The sequence below is a fragment of the Citrus sinensis genome, chromosome 9, assembly GCF_022201045.2.
Source record: "Citrus sinensis cultivar Valencia sweet orange chromosome 9, DVS_A1.0, whole genome shotgun sequence".
Classification (NCBI taxonomy): Eukaryota; Viridiplantae; Streptophyta; class Magnoliopsida; order Sapindales; family Rutaceae; genus Citrus; species Citrus sinensis.
The window spans coordinates 30,053,925-30,071,565 of NC_068564.1; the positions used below are offsets into that span (position 1 = coordinate 30,053,925).

The following is a 17,641-nucleotide window of genomic DNA, read 5'->3' on the forward strand; positions in this document are numbered from 1 at the left end:
AATGAGTGAGTATTTTGGCGGGTTGAAATTTTGTGCCAATCCTCGCACAAAATACCCACACACAAATTGAATCTTCATTGCATTTATAGCCATTCTTCTTGAGATACACTAGCAATTTGAGAGAAATTGAGTCTCTAAAGAATTTTTCAGAATAAGCCAAAGTGAACAGGAGCACCTGTTTTGTTGATCCAATTATCTCCTTGTAAGAAAGGGCGTACAGTGTATTTGATGGCCTCTTCCTTAACAATGGTTTTGTATCCAGGCCACTTGACTCTGCCTTTCGTACTGGCTCCAGGTCCTTTATTGTTGAATTCTGCATAATATAATGTTTTGAGTCCATAATTTCCTTTTAATGCCAACCATCCCTCAGGATGAATGAAATCCTCGAGTGTCGAATCCATAATGATTGTTCTTGAGTATTCCTTTGAGGGCCTGCCAAGATAAGTCCTGAAACTCTTCTTGACAGGTTCGAGTGACTCGTCGGGTGCAATTTCACAATTCTGTAGCACAATTCCTGTGGTTTGAAATTTGTCAATCCTACTTTGTGCTGTAACAGTGTTTTCTTGGCCGTCCAGGGGCTTTCTAACCATTATCTGGCAATTCTGAAAGATAGCTGCCGCATCGCCAAATATGAAATCGACTGTGCCTGTAATTAAGCAACTCCTGTAGAATTGGCGGTGAGTTTGCACCCACACTGCGTTTTGGTAGCCCTCAAAGCGGCAGTTGTGAAATGTTGCACGGTCGGATTGGACTCTAGCAGCCACTGCCTTACCCTTTTCTGGACCCGCAATGTTTCTGAATCCCATTGATTTAGCAAATAACCCGTCTCCGATAGCCACTGCAAAAGCAATCAACAATTAAGCAAGTTCGTAAAATAGATCCTAGTGCTAGTGATGGAACCAGTATTTTGGATATCGGTTATGATGGAGAAGAACTACAAATTTGGAGAGACCACACAACTAAAACGTAAGATTTACACTGAATATCAGCTAAAGTTCGATTAGGTCCCTTGACATAAAACAAACCCCTTCTCTAATGCATTATGGACTTGCAGGGCCTAGACTCGGGTCTCAACACAGTTCCGGCGCCCCTGCCTGGTGCCAAAATGTTAATGTAACTAACGTACCAAAAGTTGCAGTATCATAGATATTGACTCCGTCTGCAACACTTTTGCGCCCCACAATGATGGACTTCTGAGATCCTTCCCCAAGGATTGTAAGATTCACGATACGCTTTGACACAGTCACACTCTCTTCGTAAATTCCTGCGGCAACATAGATGACAAACCTACAGCGCATTCAAAATGGACGAACCGTTACGAAAATGAATTGTTTGACATTGTTAGAAGCTCAATTGAATATCATAATTAATCATACCGTCCTTCATATTTTTGAGGTACGGCTGCCAATGCTTCAGATATTGTTGTAAAGTTTCCGGAGCCATCTTTTGCCACTATCAAGTGTGGTTCTATCTTGTTGTTTTCTTCATCCTGCAACATTTTTCTTTCCTGATGGCTCATCCAGGATGGTAGTACTCCATCCTTTGAATCCAAAAGGCCGCGATGATCCGTTCCTTCGGGCGTCAAATTCATGATTGATGACAAGTATTTTGAAAATTGGCTTAACATAGCTAGAGAATTGCTAGTGAGTTGCTGGGTTTCATTCAGGGTTTTGTCCATGTCAGATTTCATTTTTCCTTCAGGAAATCCATCAATGCATGTCTGTTGATAAGTCATGACTGCACTTAGCCAATTGTTCAATTCACCAGCCCTTTCTACAAGCATCCCAAGATCACGCTTTTTGCCACCAACTTGAGAAACACATCGATTCAATTCCTCCTTGGCGTCATCTATGACTTTCTTACAAACTTTAAATGCAGCTTCTGTTTCTGGGGCATTAAAATCGTTGGATTCTACTTTCTTAATGGCCTTATCAAGCTCAACAACAGTTGCTGCTATTGAAGCCTTGAGAAATTCTCTGGGTTCATCAATCGAAGGGTCCTTTTCGGCTGCAGCCGACAAAGTATCACTGCACGAATTCTTGTATGCAGTGCTCCCACATATAGTTGAAATCATTTTTTGTGCACGCGAAATCCCTTTCGGGTCTCCAGATGACGGTGATGTTTTAGAAGAATCCTCCCCATTATCTTGAGAAACAACTCCAAAAACTCCCGCAGCAATCAAAATGATGAGAACAAATGCAGAAATGGCAGAAATTGTTACTCGCTTTCGAAATTTTCGTTGTCTTTCAGCCTTCCTGCGTTCTGATAAATGATCAAAATCTTGAAATACCATTATTGTGACACGGGCAGAGATCTCTCTGCCTTAACATCCAAAGCAAAGGCAGAGCGACACGAAAAAATGAAAAATTAAAAAAAAAATGCAAGACCAAGAACAAGAGAAACGGACAGGAGAATTTTCAGGTGTTATGTTTAAAAGTCAGTTAAGGAACTTGTCCGAAACGGGTGACACAGAATCTCTCCTTTATAACCGATTTTCCCTCCTTACCTTGCCTTTAAATTTCGCAAAATCACTCTTAAATCCGCACAACTAAATATAAACAAGTACCATTAAGTATCAAATTTATTCAGGATTGGCTATTAATTAGAGGGGACACTATGTGGAATTACATGTAGTGTAACATAATTTGTGCGATTCTATATATGGCGTGATTTTGTTCATTTTAGACTAGGTCTGTAATATTTTGGTTGCCCTTCACAAATTCAAATAGGACTGCGCATAATTTCAGTCACTAGTGCTTTGATCGAAGTTACCTCCAACTCACCCGTGCAGAAATGTGAAAGCACATTCTGAATCTGAGTTCTCTGCTGGGACCTTGTAGCGTAGTGGGCCTCTGCACTTCACAAGCCTTGTTTATGGTCACTTATGGTGGCCTTTGGTTTTTTGCAGCGTTGACGCGGTTGCCTCTTGAATACGGAAGATTATTTTCCAAGATGACTTGATTTACCGGGATTTGAAAAATTCTGCATCCTGTTGGATGTGATACATCTTTGTTGAGTGCTCAAATTTGTTCCACATTGATTAAAAATAAGGGTCCTGCTACGTTTAACGTAACGTACGTCCCACACACAGCAACAGTTTGCGTGGTGGGACCCACAATTATTGCTGTGTGAGGCTTACGTTACGTTAAACGTAACGTAGCGCCAGCCTAAAAATAATTAGTATATTGACTTTAGTATATAGGATGGGTCATTTTACGTAATATTAAATTAGTATATAGCACTTGTAAGAAGAATCAATTAAGGGCGGACATACACATTAGAAAGTTTTAAATGCAAATCAATAAGATGCAAAGGGATGCAAATATAATTAAGTTTGGGACTGCATACTAATGATGAGAATTTAGCAAATAGATTGAGAGTAACAAATAAAGAATTTTCTAAATTAGTCAGGACCTAATGTAGTATTCAATTATCATATGGTTTAATATAACAAAAAAAGAATTTTCTTCCGACATAGAAACTCTCATATGCTACTTTATAACCAAGTCAAATTAATTAAAAATGTAATTTCTAAGATATCCTTCTCCAATCAGATCAATTTCAATGGTACATCTTGGGTTTTCCTCGCTTTTGAATTTTTTTTTAATACTTTCAGTAATTATTTATTAGGATCTAACTTAACAGACTGTAATAAGTGAATATTAACAATATCGCTTTCGACTAGTTTAGGTACTCTTAATGCAAAAGTGTGTTCAATCATTCATTAGAGTTTTGGAGTTATTTATTTATTTATATTTTTAGCATAGTTTTAATTAGTAGGTTATAGTAAAGGCTAATCTAGACACAGTAAGTACAAGCTATGCGCAATTATCTTTTTGAAAACAAGTAGAAAAGGACACCATATGGCGTCAAGCTTCAAGAGTCAAATCCCACCGGTGAATAAATTGTTAAAGGACAAACCATTTTTTCCATCAAAAAGAACAAAAAGACCTGACTTGGTTAGCCAATCACCATCTGTTCTCCATTCTGATAGTTCTGTATTCATGTGCTCAATTATATAGTCAAGTTGAGCATCTTACCGACCAAAAAACTCATTAAATAAAGAGGGATTAAAAAGAAATTAGGCCTCAAATTAAAGCTAAGATAACCAAACAAGTCAGACTCATAAAATTGTTTCCTTGGTGTGTGAAACTGCTTTTTATTTTTAATTATAACATTATGCCAACTAGACTGTCTTAGGCATTTTCTTCAATATTGCACTTGAACTCGATGCTGCGTATATGATATAATTCGGCCAATTTGATCCTTTAAATGATATATGCTATTTAAAATAAAATAAAAAAGAAAGAAAGACAGAAAAAGAAACCCCCCATATTCTTCACATGGTTTTGCTGCTTCATGTTCCTTGTTTGCACACAAAATGCTACTAACAAGCAAACCTAACACAAGATTTTATCCCATAAGCCTTTCATTGACAGATCAAATCATTTTCTTACTTCAACCAAATTTCATAAATATTAACTTTGAGAACCATACATAGGCCTTTCATTGACAGATCAAATCATTTCCTTACGTCAACCTAATTTCATAAATATCTACTTTAGAAACCAAACTAATACAAACAAGAGTTCTAGTTACATTCGAACTTAATAAAAATAAAAATTAATTTTCACAAAAGATGGTGATTAAATCCCATCTTGGTAAGGAATTGAAGTTGAATCCAGCCACTCCTGACCATTAATTAACTGTGATACCGTAAAATCATATGCATCATTCTCATCCATGACATGATACCCGGGCCAAGTGACCCGATTATCGGTCCCGGAACCTGGACCATAATTATTGAACTCTCCGTAGTACAATGTGTCCAAGCCTTGATCACCTGACCACTCGGTCCACCCGGCTGTCTCAATAAAGTCATCAATGTAGGACTCAAGAAAAACTGTGGTTGAGTAGATCCTCCAGGGCCTGCCTAGGTAACTTTTAACACTTGCAGAATTTGCATACAGATCTTCAGTAGCCAAAATTGAACAATTTTGGATTGAGATTCCAGTGTTTTCATTTGGGTCGTCTTTTGATTGTGCTGTGATGACTGTGAATTGCCCTGGCAATGGCATTCTAGATACAATGTTACATGCCTGGAGAACCACTGCAGCGTTACCAAATATGTAGTCTATGGTTCCGTATACGTCACACTCTCGATAAAACTGACGAAATGAGTGTACATATAACGTATCCTGGTAACCAGAGAAGCTGCATCTGAACAAAGCTGCAAAATCTGCATTCACTCTTAAGGCAACCGCTTGGTGCTTCTCTGGCCCTGCCTTGTTCTCAATTGTTAGGTCCCGTGCCAGAAACCCGTCTCCGGACACAGCTGCAATTAACAAGTTTACATTGAGATATTTTAAAGATTAGTGCTAACGACACTTTCAGCACTAGTAGAAATTTTTTCATTTTATCTCTAAAGTTCAAATATTAATGGACAAAAAGGCACGATGCTCTAAAAAGTGTTTTGAAAATTACCTACTGTTGCAGATCTGAAAGTGGTCCAGCCATCGCCCACACTTCTGCTTCCGGTGATGATAGTTGACTCTTTACCGCCTCCACGCAGAAAAATGTTGGTCTTATAGCTTGGAATTTCCAAATTCTCCTCATAAACCCCTTGTTTAATATTGATGATTACTCTATCATCGCTGTTATTGGGAGCAAAATTTATCGCATCAGTGATGGTAGTGAAATCTCCCGTTCCATCGGCAGCCACGGTCAGCACTTGACTCTGGTCATACTCATTATCGTCATCGGAGCTCTGCAGAATCCGGCGATCTTTTCTTGAAAACCATTCTGGAAATCCCATTAGGCGGCGGCGGTGTTTGTTGCCTTCTGTCGTCGCTGGCTTTGGAAGTGCTGACAGGGAGTTGCTCACATACCTGTAAGTACTTGTTATAGAGTTCACTAAAGGTTGCTTCAAATAACCTGAAGCAGAGTTAAGGCTCTCTAAACAAGTATTCTTATTTGTTAGAGCTGCACTGAGATATGCTCTTGCATCGGATAAGGTTTTAGCACCATGAGCTGCACGGATTTTCGGGAGAGATTTCTGTAAAGCGGATAATGTGATTTGGTGAAGTTCTTTACAATCTTGGATTGTGCCTCTCTGTTTCTCGACAATATTAGAGCTGCCTGCACCGGACAATAGATTGGTGACCTTCCCGGCTTCGGATATGGCCATTTGGAGAGTTTGAAGCAAGAAGTTGATGATGTTTGGACTGATATTGATTGATATAGAGAGCTTCAATGACTCAAAACAAGCATCTGGGTGCGGAGTGCTTTTGCAAAAATTGCTTATTGAAGATATGTTGGTGTGTAGAGAAGTTGTTGAAGGAGTGCTTAGAGTAGCTGTGATGGAGATGGAGATTGTGAAGAGGAGAAAGGTGAGTTTCAGAAAGGAGGAAGCAGCCATGACAGCCGATATGAAGAAGGCAGAGTGAATTGATTCACTATGTTTAAAATGTTGAAGATAAGAGAGTGGCTAATCGCTGATTGTTCTTAAATAATGTTTTGGGGGTGGAGGGGAACAAAATTGCATGGAGTTTGTGTGACTTATAATATTGAATTGCGTGGATTTTAGTGACGGTGATCTTTGAAAATTGGGAGATGATTATTTGACCGTGTCTCTAAAATACTTGTTTACATTTGCTTTGGGATAAAAGCAATTCATAGATGCATAATATTGTATGTTCTTTTAATTTTCACGGCAGGCTAGAGAGAGAGAGAGAGAGAGATTCTATAGCCATGTTTGCCCTTGCCAGTCTTTGAATGTACTTGAGAAGCGGCCAGTGTTGGAAGAAATTTTAGAATGCATTAAAAGTATATTGCCCCTTATATAATAAGTAAATAACATTATATCATATATTATATATTAAATTTTTTTATGATTTTTTTCCTGCTTTCATTTTTTTTGTTAAACTATTTTAAACGATAAAATTGATTGAAACCCTCAATGTCAATACTGTTATCAAAGATTCAAAATAATGAATTTTATCCATCTATTAATTCAAACACTCGTAAAATTACTTGTTAAAACAATATTTAATAGATCAAGGGCATAAATCAATGTTGTTATTGACAGTTTATATGCTTAAGGATTAAACACTTATAATTTGGTTTTTGTAGCACAATTGATTATTTTAAGATTTACTTGACATCTAGTGGTGTTTACTAAACACCCTATCACCCTTCTCTCGAATGTGAAAAGGATTTGTTGTTAACGGTATTAAGCTACACCTCAATTGTGTTATTAGAAACTCTTTTTTTATATATATAAATAATGATTATTGTGATGTTTATATGGATAGTATTATTGTGATGTTTATATAAATAATGATTACATAACTTTTCTGAACCATACAAAACTATGAATTTCGTAATTTATATGGTTCACAAGAGTTGTGTAAGTTAACTTAGCATTTGTCTAGTATATAACGTTTATTGATATATTTATTTTGAAGTTTGAACCCTTTATTGAACTAGCACAGTCACATGAAGCAGAGAGAGCAACATGCCAACATCCAACAAGGAAGATATTTCATTGTTCAAAAACAACAAATAAATTAATGAGCGATTCATGGTTTGTGCGAATGGTGGGCCGTGGCCCATGGGGGCTTGTCAATGATGTAAATTTTGCCTCTCCGCAAAAGACGGGTAAAGGAGTTTAAGAGTACTCTTAGTACTTCTAAAAAAAAAGGGTACTCTTAGTAGGTCCTATCTAGGGAGCGCGGTCACATGCGACTAAATACATCTCAAATTATCCTCTAATAAAAATTTGACACGCTCACAGTCGCGCACAATAAGATCCGCGACTGCTGCACACACCAAATCATGCTCATGCTTTCAATTCTATCAAGCAAGCTTAGACCAAGCTCAAAGTAATCCATTTAGCAATTTGGCCGATTTTGGCATTTGTTGAATCTTGACTTTTGGACTTAACTGGAATCTGATGTGGCTGGTAACATGGAAAATCATGCAAAATGCTATATAATTTTTTAGACCCCAGAAACTTATATCTATAGATTACAACCAAATCAAAATTGTTAAATTTAAAACATTTCTAACAAGTTTTAGCATTAATTATAGTTTAATTAGTAAAATAAACAATTTTCGAAGATTTGACCACCTAAGTTTATATTCCAAAATAGAAAAATCATCAATCACAGCTTGATTAATTAAGACGAGTCTTTTTCTAATCTTCATAACTTAAGATTTCAATACGAATGATCTCTATCTCACTTCTTGTTAAAGTAAATTATTCGAGGGAATGCCGAAGACTAAAGTATAAAGATTGTAGTAGGAAAATCAAACATCTGTGTATAAAAGTCAAAAGAATATTGCTACATGCAATCATAAAAATAGTTTTATTTCTTCAACTTAATTTCTTGTGTTTAAAAACCAAAATTCTTCTAGAGTGCCAATTGAAAATCAACATCATGATTCATGAGAACTGGTGATGCTAATAAATAATAAGTTTCTTTTTTAATTGATAATGCTGATAAATAATACTTAATTAAATTTCAACACATTTCTTTACATGTTTTAGGATGAACTCTAATTCAATTAATAAACTAAAGGATTTTCCAAGATCTGACAACATACATTCAAATTCCATATCGAAAAATCATCAATCCCAAATCAGAAAACGAGTCTTTGCTGATATTCAATTACTTAAAATTAAGATCACATGAATGATCTCCAGCTTGCTTTGAATTATTGTTTGAATGTCATTGACAGATTATAAAGATTGCTGTGGAAATACATACAAGTTGTCGTATCTATGTATGAAGCATTATTCAATCACGCACGAGGTGAAGCCGTGTATGTGAATCTAGAGTGCCAACCAAGAAGGAAACATGATGGGTCAACGAAACCTTAAAATCAATATATAAATCACAAATTGAAATTCATTTAAGGCCAAACTCATGTCCAAATAAAAATTTCGTCCTCGATCATTCCCATAATGGATACGATCATCTCATTTCAATGTATTTTGAAAAATATTTTTTGCGGCGTGTAGAATTGTTCTGAGAAAATAGTTGTAAATCATTTTTTTTCCCTCCAAGTAACTTTATTACTATTATTATCATTGTTATTATTTTTTTCGGCGTCAATTTGCAAGTTGTAGCTAATGGATAACTTTCACTTTTTCCTTCATTTTTTTCAATAACGCAAAATCAAATAAAACCAAAGAGTGAGTTGTGAGTAATTATTTTTAAAATCTCTCAGTGGCAACTTGGCCCTTCTTCTGAAAATTCACGAGACAAAGTCGTTTTGCGCTGCATCTTTTGTCCTGGCAACTGCCAAATTCTCGCATGTTCAGATTCTTTCTACATTTATTTACACACTTGCTTTATCCACATATATCCGTCTTCTTTACCCGACCACGCGTAATTGTACAATTAATTATTCTTTTGATTTAAATAACAAAAGGACCAAAAGCACTACTGTGATTATAATCCAAACAAAGAACTCTTTAATCAAGAATTAAGAGTGTAAAATTTTTGGTCACCTACTGAACATTGTCAGTCCTGAGAGTATTTAATGTCGTTCAAAAATGAGATAGTGATGGCGGCTACCAGAATAATTTCACTGTGTAAACGAGTCTATGTTAATTCTATTGATTCTGAATACAAGAATCATTGCACACGTCCAGGGGTTTTCTAACCATTATCTGGCAATTCTGAAAGATAGCTGCCGCATCGCCAAATATGAAATCGACTGTGTCTGTAATTAAGCAACTCCTGTAGAATTGGCGGTGAGTTTGCACCCACACTGCGTTTTGGTAGCCCTCAAAGCGGCAGTTGTGAAATGTTGCACGGTCGGATTGGACTCTAGCAGCCACTGCCTTACCCTTTTCTGGACCCGCAATGTTTCTGAATCCCATTGATTTAGCAAATAACCCGTCTCCGATAGCCACTGCAAAAGCAATCAACAATTAAGCAAGTTCGTAAAATAGATCCTAGTGCTAGTGATGGAACCAGTATTTTGGATATCGGTTATGATGGAGAAGAACTACAAATTTGGAGAGACCACACAACTAAAACGTAAGAACTACAAATTTGGAGAGACCACACAACTAAAACGTAAGATTTACACTGAATATCAGCTAAAGTTCGATTAGGACCCTTGACATAAAACAAACCCATTCTCTAATGTTTTATGGACTTGCAGGGTGATGGGCATAATTAATATATATATTTTATCTTTAATTATATAATTATTAGTTATTTTTATTTGTTATTTTTAATTAATTAAATTATTTTATTGAATAGGGTAATAAATTGAAGATTGGGAATAATTTGTGCTTAAAGGGATCAAAGCTAGAGAGAGTTGAAGATTGTTGATGCTCGCTGCCGTGGTGATAAAGTCGAAAGAAGAAGAAGAAACAATTAAATTGATTGGCCGAATTACTAGCTAAAGGACATGAGAAATATTAGCCAAATTAAAGAGTGCACGTGAGTGAAGCCAAAGCAAATTAAAAGGCTTGGCCTTTGGCTTAAGAGTTGGAAAAGTCGATGGGCCCATTTGAAGACTAAATATAAAAGCCAAACTTTGATTTTAGAAAGGGGGGTAGCCGCCAGAGGAGAGCAGACGCAAGGCCGGAAGAGAGCAATCGGCATCAACAGTTCAATATTCTTCATGGCCGGTTTTTTTTTTTTTTTTGTTATTCTTAATTCAAGTATGTCTAGTTAATTTATTTATACTAAGGTTAATGATGAAACTTTATTCAATGAAATAATTATCTTTTTATTTAAGTAATTCCCTATATATATGTTCTTTGATGATTATGATTTTTATTTCACATGATTAATTGGATGTTAATAAAATCTTTTCATCAATTTTGTCATGCATTATTGATTGTTAGGATTAATATTTGATTAAATATATCTTTGGATCTATAAAGCTTATACATGATTATTTTTTATTTTATGTCTTTCATTAAATTGTTTACATAGAGTGCTTAGGGAAACTTTGACTCTTTGTTATTCAAGATGTTTACATGAGGTGCTTAGATATCATACTATTAAGCAGAAAAAGAATCTACATTAGATTTAATTACTTGGGCTTAATTGTTATATTCATGAGATGACACAGATTGATTTCGAGTTGTCACTCTAAAATTGGAGATTAATTAATAATTAGATAATTACTAGTTGAATTGTGATGGATTCTGAAATCTTGGTAATTCTTATCTTATTGAATTCTCCTTTATTTTAATTGCTTCCTTAGTTTAATTGGTTTAATTTTCTTAGTAACTCAATTTGGTCAACTAAGTTAGAATTAATATTAATTTTAGATTTAAATTAGATTTTTCAATTTATAACAATCCTTGTGGGATCGACCTCGTTACAATTATTCTATTTCTAGATTCGTGCGTTTGCGAGTATATTAAAATTTTTCACAGGGCTAGACTCGGGTCTCAACACCGTTCCGGCGCCCCTGCCTGTTGCCAAAATGTTAACGTAACTAACGTACCAAAAGTTGCAGAATCATAGATATTGACTCCGTCTGCAACACTTTTGCGCCCCACAATGATGGACTTCTGAGATCCTTCCCCAATGATTGTAAGATTCACCATACGCTTTGACAAAGTCACACTCTCTTCGTAAATTCCTGCGGCAACATAGATGACAAACCTACAGCGCATTCAAAATGGACGAACCATTACGAAAATGAATTGTTTGACATTGTTAGAAGCTCAATTGAATATCATAATTAATCATACCGTCCTTCATATTTTTGAGGTGCGGCTGCCAATGCTTCAGATATTGTTGTAAAGTTTCCGGAGCCATCTTTTGCCACTATCAAGTGTGGTTCTATCTTGTTGTTTTCTTCATCCTGCAACATTTTTCTTTCCTGATGGCTCATCCAGGATGGTAGTACTCCATCTTTTGAATCCAAAAGGCCGCGATGATCCGTTCCTTCGGGCGTCAAATTCATGATTGATGACAAGTATTTTGAAAATTGGCTTATCATAGCTAGAGAATTGCTAGTGAGTTGCTGGGTTTCATTCAGGGTTTTGTCCATGTCAGATTTCATTTTTCCTTCAGGAAATCCATCAATGCATGTCTGCTGATAAGTCATGACTGCACTTAGCCAATTGTTCAATTCACCAGCCCTTTCTACAAGCATCCCAAGATCACGCTTTTTGCCACCAACTTGAGAAACACATCGATTCAATTCCTCCTTGGCGTCATCTATGACTTTCTTACAAACTTTAAATGCAGCTTCTGTTTCTGGGGCATTAAAATCGTTGGATTCTACTTTCTTAATGGCCTTGTCAAGCTCAACAACAGTTGCTGCTATTGAAGCCTTGAGATGGCTGCAGCCGACAAAGTATCATTGCACGAATTCTTGTATGCGGTGCTCCCACATATAGTTGAAATCATTTTTTGTGCACGCGAAATCCCTTTCGGGTCTCCAGATGACGGTGATGTTTTAGAAGAATCCTCGCCATTATCTTGAGAAACAACTCCAAAAACTCCCGCAGCAATCAAAATGATGAGAACAAATGCAGAAATGGCAGAAATTGTTACTCGCTTTCGAAATGTTCGTTGTCTTTCAGCCTTCCTGCGTTCTGATAAATGATCAAAATCTTGAAATACCATTATTGTGACACGGGCAGAGATCTCTCTGCCTTAACATCCAAAGCAAAGGCAGAGCGATACGAAAAAATGAAAAATTAAAAAAAAAAATGCAAGACCAAGAACAAGAGAAACGGACAGGAGAATTTTTAGGTGTTATGTTTAAAAGTCAGTTAGGGGAACTTGTCCGAAACGGGTGATACAGAATCTCTACTTTATAACCGATTTTCCCTCCTTACCTTGCCTTTAAATTTTGCAAAATCACTCTTATATCCGCACAACTAAATATAAACAAGTACCATTAAGTATCAAATTTATTCAGGATTGGCTATTAATTAGAGGGGACACTATGTGGAATTACATGTAGTGTAACATAATTTGTGCGATTCTATATATGGCGTGATTTTGTTCATTTTAGACTAGGTCTGTAATATTTTGGTTGCCCTTCACAAATTCAAATAGGACTGCGCATAATTTCAGTCACTAGTGCTTTGATCGAAGTTACCTCCAACTCATCCGTGCAGAAATGTGAAAGCACATTCTGAATCTGAGTTCTCTGCTGGGACCTTGTAGCTTAGTGGGGCTCTGCACTTGACAAGCCATGTTTATGGCCACTTATGGCGGCCTTTGGTTTTTTCAAGTGTTGACGCGGTTGCCTCTTGAATACGGAAGGTTATTTTCCAAGATGACTTGATTTACCGGGATTTGAAAAATTCTGCATCCTGTTGGATGTGATACATCTTTGTTGAGTGCTTAAATTTGTTCCACATTAATTAACAATAATTAGTATATTGACTTTAGTATGTAGGATGGGTCATTTTACGTAATATTTTGAGTTGAATTAACTTCGTGAGTGTGACAATACATTTAATTTTATTAAATTAGTATATAGTACTTGTAAGAAGAATCAATTAAGGGCGGACATACACATTAGAAAGTTTTAAATGCAAATCAATAAGATGTAAAGGGATGCAAACATAATTAAGTTTGGGATTGCATATTAATGATGAGAATTTAGCAAATAGATTGAGAGTAACAAGTAAAGAATTTTCTAAATTAGTCAGGACCCAATGTAGTTTTCAAATACCAGATGGTTTAATATACCAAAAAAAGAATTTTCTTCCGACATAGAAACTCTCATATTCTACTTTATAACCAAGTCAAATTAATTAAAAATGTAATCTCTAAAATATGCTTCTCCAATCAGATCAATTTCAATGGTACATCTTGGGTTTTCCTCGCTTTTGATTTTTTTTTTTAATACTTTCAGTAATTATTTACTAGGATCGAACTTAGCAGACTGTGATAAGTGAATATTAACAATATCGCTTTCAACTAGGTTAGGTACTCTTAACGCGAAAGTGTGTTCAATCATTCATTACTCATTAGAGTTTTGGAGTTATTTATTTATTTGTATTTTTAGCATAGTTTTAATTAGTAGGTTATAGTATAGGCTAATCTAGACACCGTAAGTACAAGCTATGCGCGATTATCTTTTTGAAAACAAGTAGAAAAGGACACCATATGGCGTCAAGCTTCAAGAGTCAAATCCCACCGGTGAATAAATCGTTAAAAGGACAAACCATTTTTTTCATCAAAAAGAACAAAAAGACCTGACTTGGTTAGCCTATCACCATCTGTTCTCCATTCTGATATCTCAGTATTCAGAATCATCTGCTCAATTATATATAGTCAAGTTGAGCATCTTACCGACAAAAAAACTCATTAAATAAACGAAAGATTAAAAAGAAATTAGGCCTCAAATTAAAGCTAAGATAACCAAACAAGTCAGACTCATAAAATTGTTTCCTTGGTGTGTGAAACTGCTTTTTATTTTTAATTATAACATTATGCCAACTAGACTGTCTTAGGCATTTTCTTCAATATTGCACTTGAACTCGATGCTGCGTATATGATATAATTCGGCCAATTTGATCCTTTAAATGATATATGCTATTTAAAATAAAATAAAAAAGAAAGAAAGACAGAAAAAGAAACCCCCCATATTCTTCACATGGTTTTGCTGCTTCATGTTCCTTGTTTGCACACAAAATGCTACTAACAAGCAAACCTAACACAAGATTTTATCCCATAAGCCTTTCATTGACAGATCAAATCATTTTCTTACTTCAACCAAATTTCATAAATATTAACTTTGAGAACCATACATAGGCCTTTCATTGACAGATCAAATCATTTCCTTACGTCAACCTAATTTCATAAATATCTACTTTAGAAACCAAACTAATACAAACAAGAGTTCTAGTTACATTCGAACTTAATAAAAATAAAAATTAATTTTCACAAAAGATGGTGATTAAATCCCATCTTGGTAAGGAATTGAAGTTGAATCCAGCCACTCCTGACCATCAATTAACTGTGATACAGTAAAAGCATATGCATCATTCTCATCCATGACATGATACCCGGGCCAAGTGACCCGATTATCGGTCCCGGAACCTGGACCGTAATTATTGAACTCTCCGTAGTACAATGTGTCCAAGCCTTGATCACCTGACCACTCGCTCCACCCGGCTGGCTCAATAAAGTCATCAATGTAGGACTCAAGAAAAACTGTTGTTGAGTAGATCTTCAAGGGCCTGCCTAGGTAACTTTTAACACTTGCAGAATTTGCATACAGATCTTCAGTAGCCAAAATTGAACAATTTTGGATTGAGATTCCAGTGTTTTCATTCGGGTCGTCTTTTAATTGTGCTGTGATGACTGTGAATTGCCCTGGTAATGGCAGTCTAGATACGATGTTACATGCCTGGAGAACCACTGCAGCGTTACCAAATATGTAGTCTATGGTTCCGTATACGTCGCACTCTCGGTAAAACTGACGAAATGAGTGTGCATATAACGTATCTTGGTAACCAGAGAAGCTGCATCTGAACAAAGCTGCAAAATCTGCATTCACTCTTAAGGCAACCGCTTGGTACTTCTCTGGCCCTGCCTTGTTCTCAATTGTTAGGTCCCGAGCCAGAAACCTGTCTCCGGACACAGCTGCAATTAACAAGTTTACATTGAGATATTTTAAAGATTAGTGCTAACGACACTTTCAGCACTAGTAGAAATTTTTTCATTTTATCTCTAAAGTTCAAATATTAATGGAAAAAAGGCACGATGCTCTAAAAAGTGTTTTGAAAATTACCTACTGTTGCAGATCTGAAAGTGGTCCAGCCATCGCCCACACTTCTGCTTCCGGTGATGATAGTTGAATCTTTACCGCCTCCAAGCAGAAAAATGTTGGTCTTATAGCTTGGAATTTCCAAATTCTCCTCATAAACCCCTTGTTTGATATTGATGACTACTCTATCATCGCTGTTATTGGGAGCAAAATTTATCGCATCAGTGATGGTAGTGAAATCTCCTGTTCCATCGGCAGCCACAGTCAGCACTTGACTCAGGTCATACTCATTATCGTCATCGGAGCTCTGCAGAATCCGGCGATCTTTTCTTGACAACCATTCTGGAAATCCCATTAGGCGGCGACGGTGTTTGTTGCCTTCTGTCGTAGCTGGCTTAGGAAGTGCTGACAGGGAGTTGCTCACATACCTGTAAGTACTTGTTATAGAGTTCACTAAAGGTTGCTTCAAAGAACCTGAAGCAGAGTTAAGGCTCTCTAAACAAGTATTCTTATTTGTTAGAGCTGCACTGAGATATGCTCTTGCATCGGATAAGGTTTTAGCATCATGAGCTGCACGGATTTTCGGGAGAGATTTCTGTAAAGCGGATAATGTGATTTGGTGAAGTTCTTTACAATCTTGGATTGTGCCTCTCTGTTTCTCGACAATATTAGAGCTGCCTGCACCGGCCAATAGATTGGTGACCTTCCCGGCTTCGGAAATGGCCATTTGGAGAGTTTGAAGCAAGAAGTTGATGATGTTTGGACTGATATTGATTGATATAGAGAGCTTCAATGACTCAAAACAAGCATCTGGGTGCGGAGTGCTTTTGCAAAAATTGCTTATTGAAGATATGTTGGTGTGTAGAGAAGTTGTTGAAGGAGTGCTTAGAGTAGCTGTGATGGAGATGGAGATTGTGAAGAGGAGCAAGGTGAGTTTCAGAAAGGAGGAAGCAGCCATGACAGCCGATATGAAGAAGGCAGAGTGAATTGATTCACTATATTTAAAATGTTGAAGATAAGAGAGTGGCTAATCGCTGATTGTTCTTAAATAATGTTTTGGGGGTGGAGGGGAACAAAGTTGCATGGACTTTGTGTGGCTTATAATATTGAATTGCATGGATTTTAGTGTCGGTGATTTTTGAAAATTGGCAGATGATTATTTGACCGTGTCTCTAAAATACTTGTTTACATTTGCTTTGGGATAAAAGCAATTCATAGATGCATAATATTGTATGTTCTTTTAATTTTCACGGCAGGCTAGAGAGAGAGAGAGAGAGTGAGAGAGAGAGAGAGAGAGATTCTATAGCCATGTTTGCCCTTGCCAGTCTTTGAATGTACTTGAGAAGCGGCCAGTATTAGAAGAAATTTTAAAATGCATTAAAAGTATAATCCTGTCATATAATAAGTAAATAACATCATATCATGTATTATATATTAAATTTTTTAATGATTTTTTTGTTGCTTTCATTATTTTTTTATTAAACTATTTTAAACGATAAAATTGTTTGAAAACCTCATTGTCAATACTTTTATCAAAATAATGAATTTTATCCATCTATTAATTCAAACACTCGTAAAATTACTTGTTAAAACACTATTTAATAGATCAAGGGCATAAATCAATGTTGTTATTGACAGTTTATATGCTTAAGGATTAAACACTTCTAATTTGGTTTTTGTAGCACAATTGATTATTTTAGGATTTACTTGATAGCTAGTGGTGTTTACTAAACACCCTATCACCCTTCTCTCGAATATCAAAAGGATTGTTGTTAAGGGTATTAAGCTACACCTCAATTAAATTATCGGAAACTCTTTTTTTTTATATATATATAAATAATGATTATTGTGATGTTTATATAAATAATGATTACATAACTCTTGTGAACCACACAAAATTATAAATTTCGTAATTTAT

At 36.0% G+C, this 17,641-nt stretch overlaps 3 protein-coding genes across 5 annotated transcripts; all 3 read right to left on the minus strand.

The window, feature by feature from the left end:
• On the minus strand, positions 1-2,818 carry LOC102609957 (probable pectinesterase/pectinesterase inhibitor 13). The gene is made up of 3 exons (XM_006474495.4): positions 1,377-2,818; positions 1,127-1,287; positions 1-838 (listed from the first exon to the last, which is right to left on the minus strand). The coding sequence occupies exons 1-3, from the start codon at positions 2,291-2,293 to the stop codon at positions 147-149; spliced, it is 1,770 nt and encodes a 589-aa protein (XP_006474558.1). The 5' UTR covers positions 2,294-2,818; the 3' UTR covers positions 1-146.
• A 1,630-nt stretch (positions 2,819-4,448) lies between these two features.
• On the minus strand, positions 4,449-16,910 carry LOC102609650 (probable pectinesterase/pectinesterase inhibitor 12). 3 transcript variants are annotated; one of them, XM_006474493.4, is made up of 3 exons: positions 16,152-16,910; positions 5,485-5,888; positions 4,449-5,335 (listed from the first exon to the last, which is right to left on the minus strand). In XM_006474493.4, exons 1-3 carry the CDS (start codon positions 16,679-16,681, stop codon positions 4,647-4,649), a joined length of 1,623 nt encoding a protein of 540 aa, XP_006474556.2. In that variant the 5' UTR covers positions 16,682-16,910; the 3' UTR covers positions 4,449-4,646. The 3 variants fall into 3 exon arrangements, with proteins under 3 accessions (XP_006474556.2, XP_052290186.1, XP_006474557.2); XM_052434226.1 differs by having other exon boundaries at positions 5,485-5,740; positions 16,004-16,908; XM_006474494.4 differs by lacking the exon at positions 5,485-5,888 and adding an exon at positions 15,054-15,599 and having other exon boundaries at positions 4,449-4,789; positions 15,748-16,873.
• Positions 9,521-12,962, minus strand: LOC102624870 (probable pectinesterase/pectinesterase inhibitor 13). The gene is made up of 3 exons (XM_052434227.1): positions 11,735-12,962; positions 11,485-11,645; positions 9,521-9,924 (listed from the first exon to the last, which is right to left on the minus strand). The coding sequence occupies exons 1-3, from the start codon at positions 12,139-12,141 to the stop codon at positions 9,623-9,625; spliced, it is 870 nt and encodes a 289-aa protein (XP_052290187.1). The 5' UTR covers positions 12,142-12,962; the 3' UTR covers positions 9,521-9,622.
• Positions 16,911-17,641: the final 731 nt, after the last annotated feature.

Bases quoted from the DNA above. Each gene is read 5' to 3' on its own strand.
- LOC102609957 (XM_006474495.4), bottom strand. From the start codon at position 2,293: ATGGTATTTCAAGATTTTGATCATTTATCAGAACGCAGGAAGGCTGAA. The intron at 1,288-1,376 runs GTATGATTAATT...AATGCGCTGTAG, and splicing joins CCTCAAAAATATGAAGGACG to GTTTGTCATCTATGTTGCCG. The intron at 839-1,126 runs GTACGTTAGTTA...TTGCTTTTGCAG, and splicing joins CTATGATACTGCAACTTTTG to TGGCTATCGGAGACGGGTTA.
- LOC102609650 (XM_006474493.4), bottom strand. From the start codon at position 16,681: ATGGCTGCTTCCTCCTTTCTGAAACTCACCTTGCTCCTCTTCACAATC. The intron at 5,889-16,151 runs GTATGTGAGCAA...AAGTACTTACAG, and splicing joins TCTATAACAAGTACTTACAG to GTATGTGAGCAACTCCCTGT. The intron at 5,336-5,484 runs GTAATTTTCAAA...TGTTAATTGCAG, and splicing joins TTTCAGATCTGCAACAGTAG to CTGTGTCCGGAGACGGGTTT.
- LOC102624870 (XM_052434227.1), bottom strand. From the start codon at position 12,141: ATGCTTGTAGAAAGGGCTGGTGAATTGAACAATTGGCTAAGTGCAGTC. The intron at 11,646-11,734 runs GTATGATTAATT...AATGCGCTGTAG, and splicing joins CCTCAAAAATATGAAGGACG to GTTTGTCATCTATGTTGCCG. The intron at 9,925-11,484 runs GTACGTTAGTTA...TTGCTTTTGCAG, and splicing joins CTATGATTCTGCAACTTTTG to TGGCTATCGGAGACGGGTTA.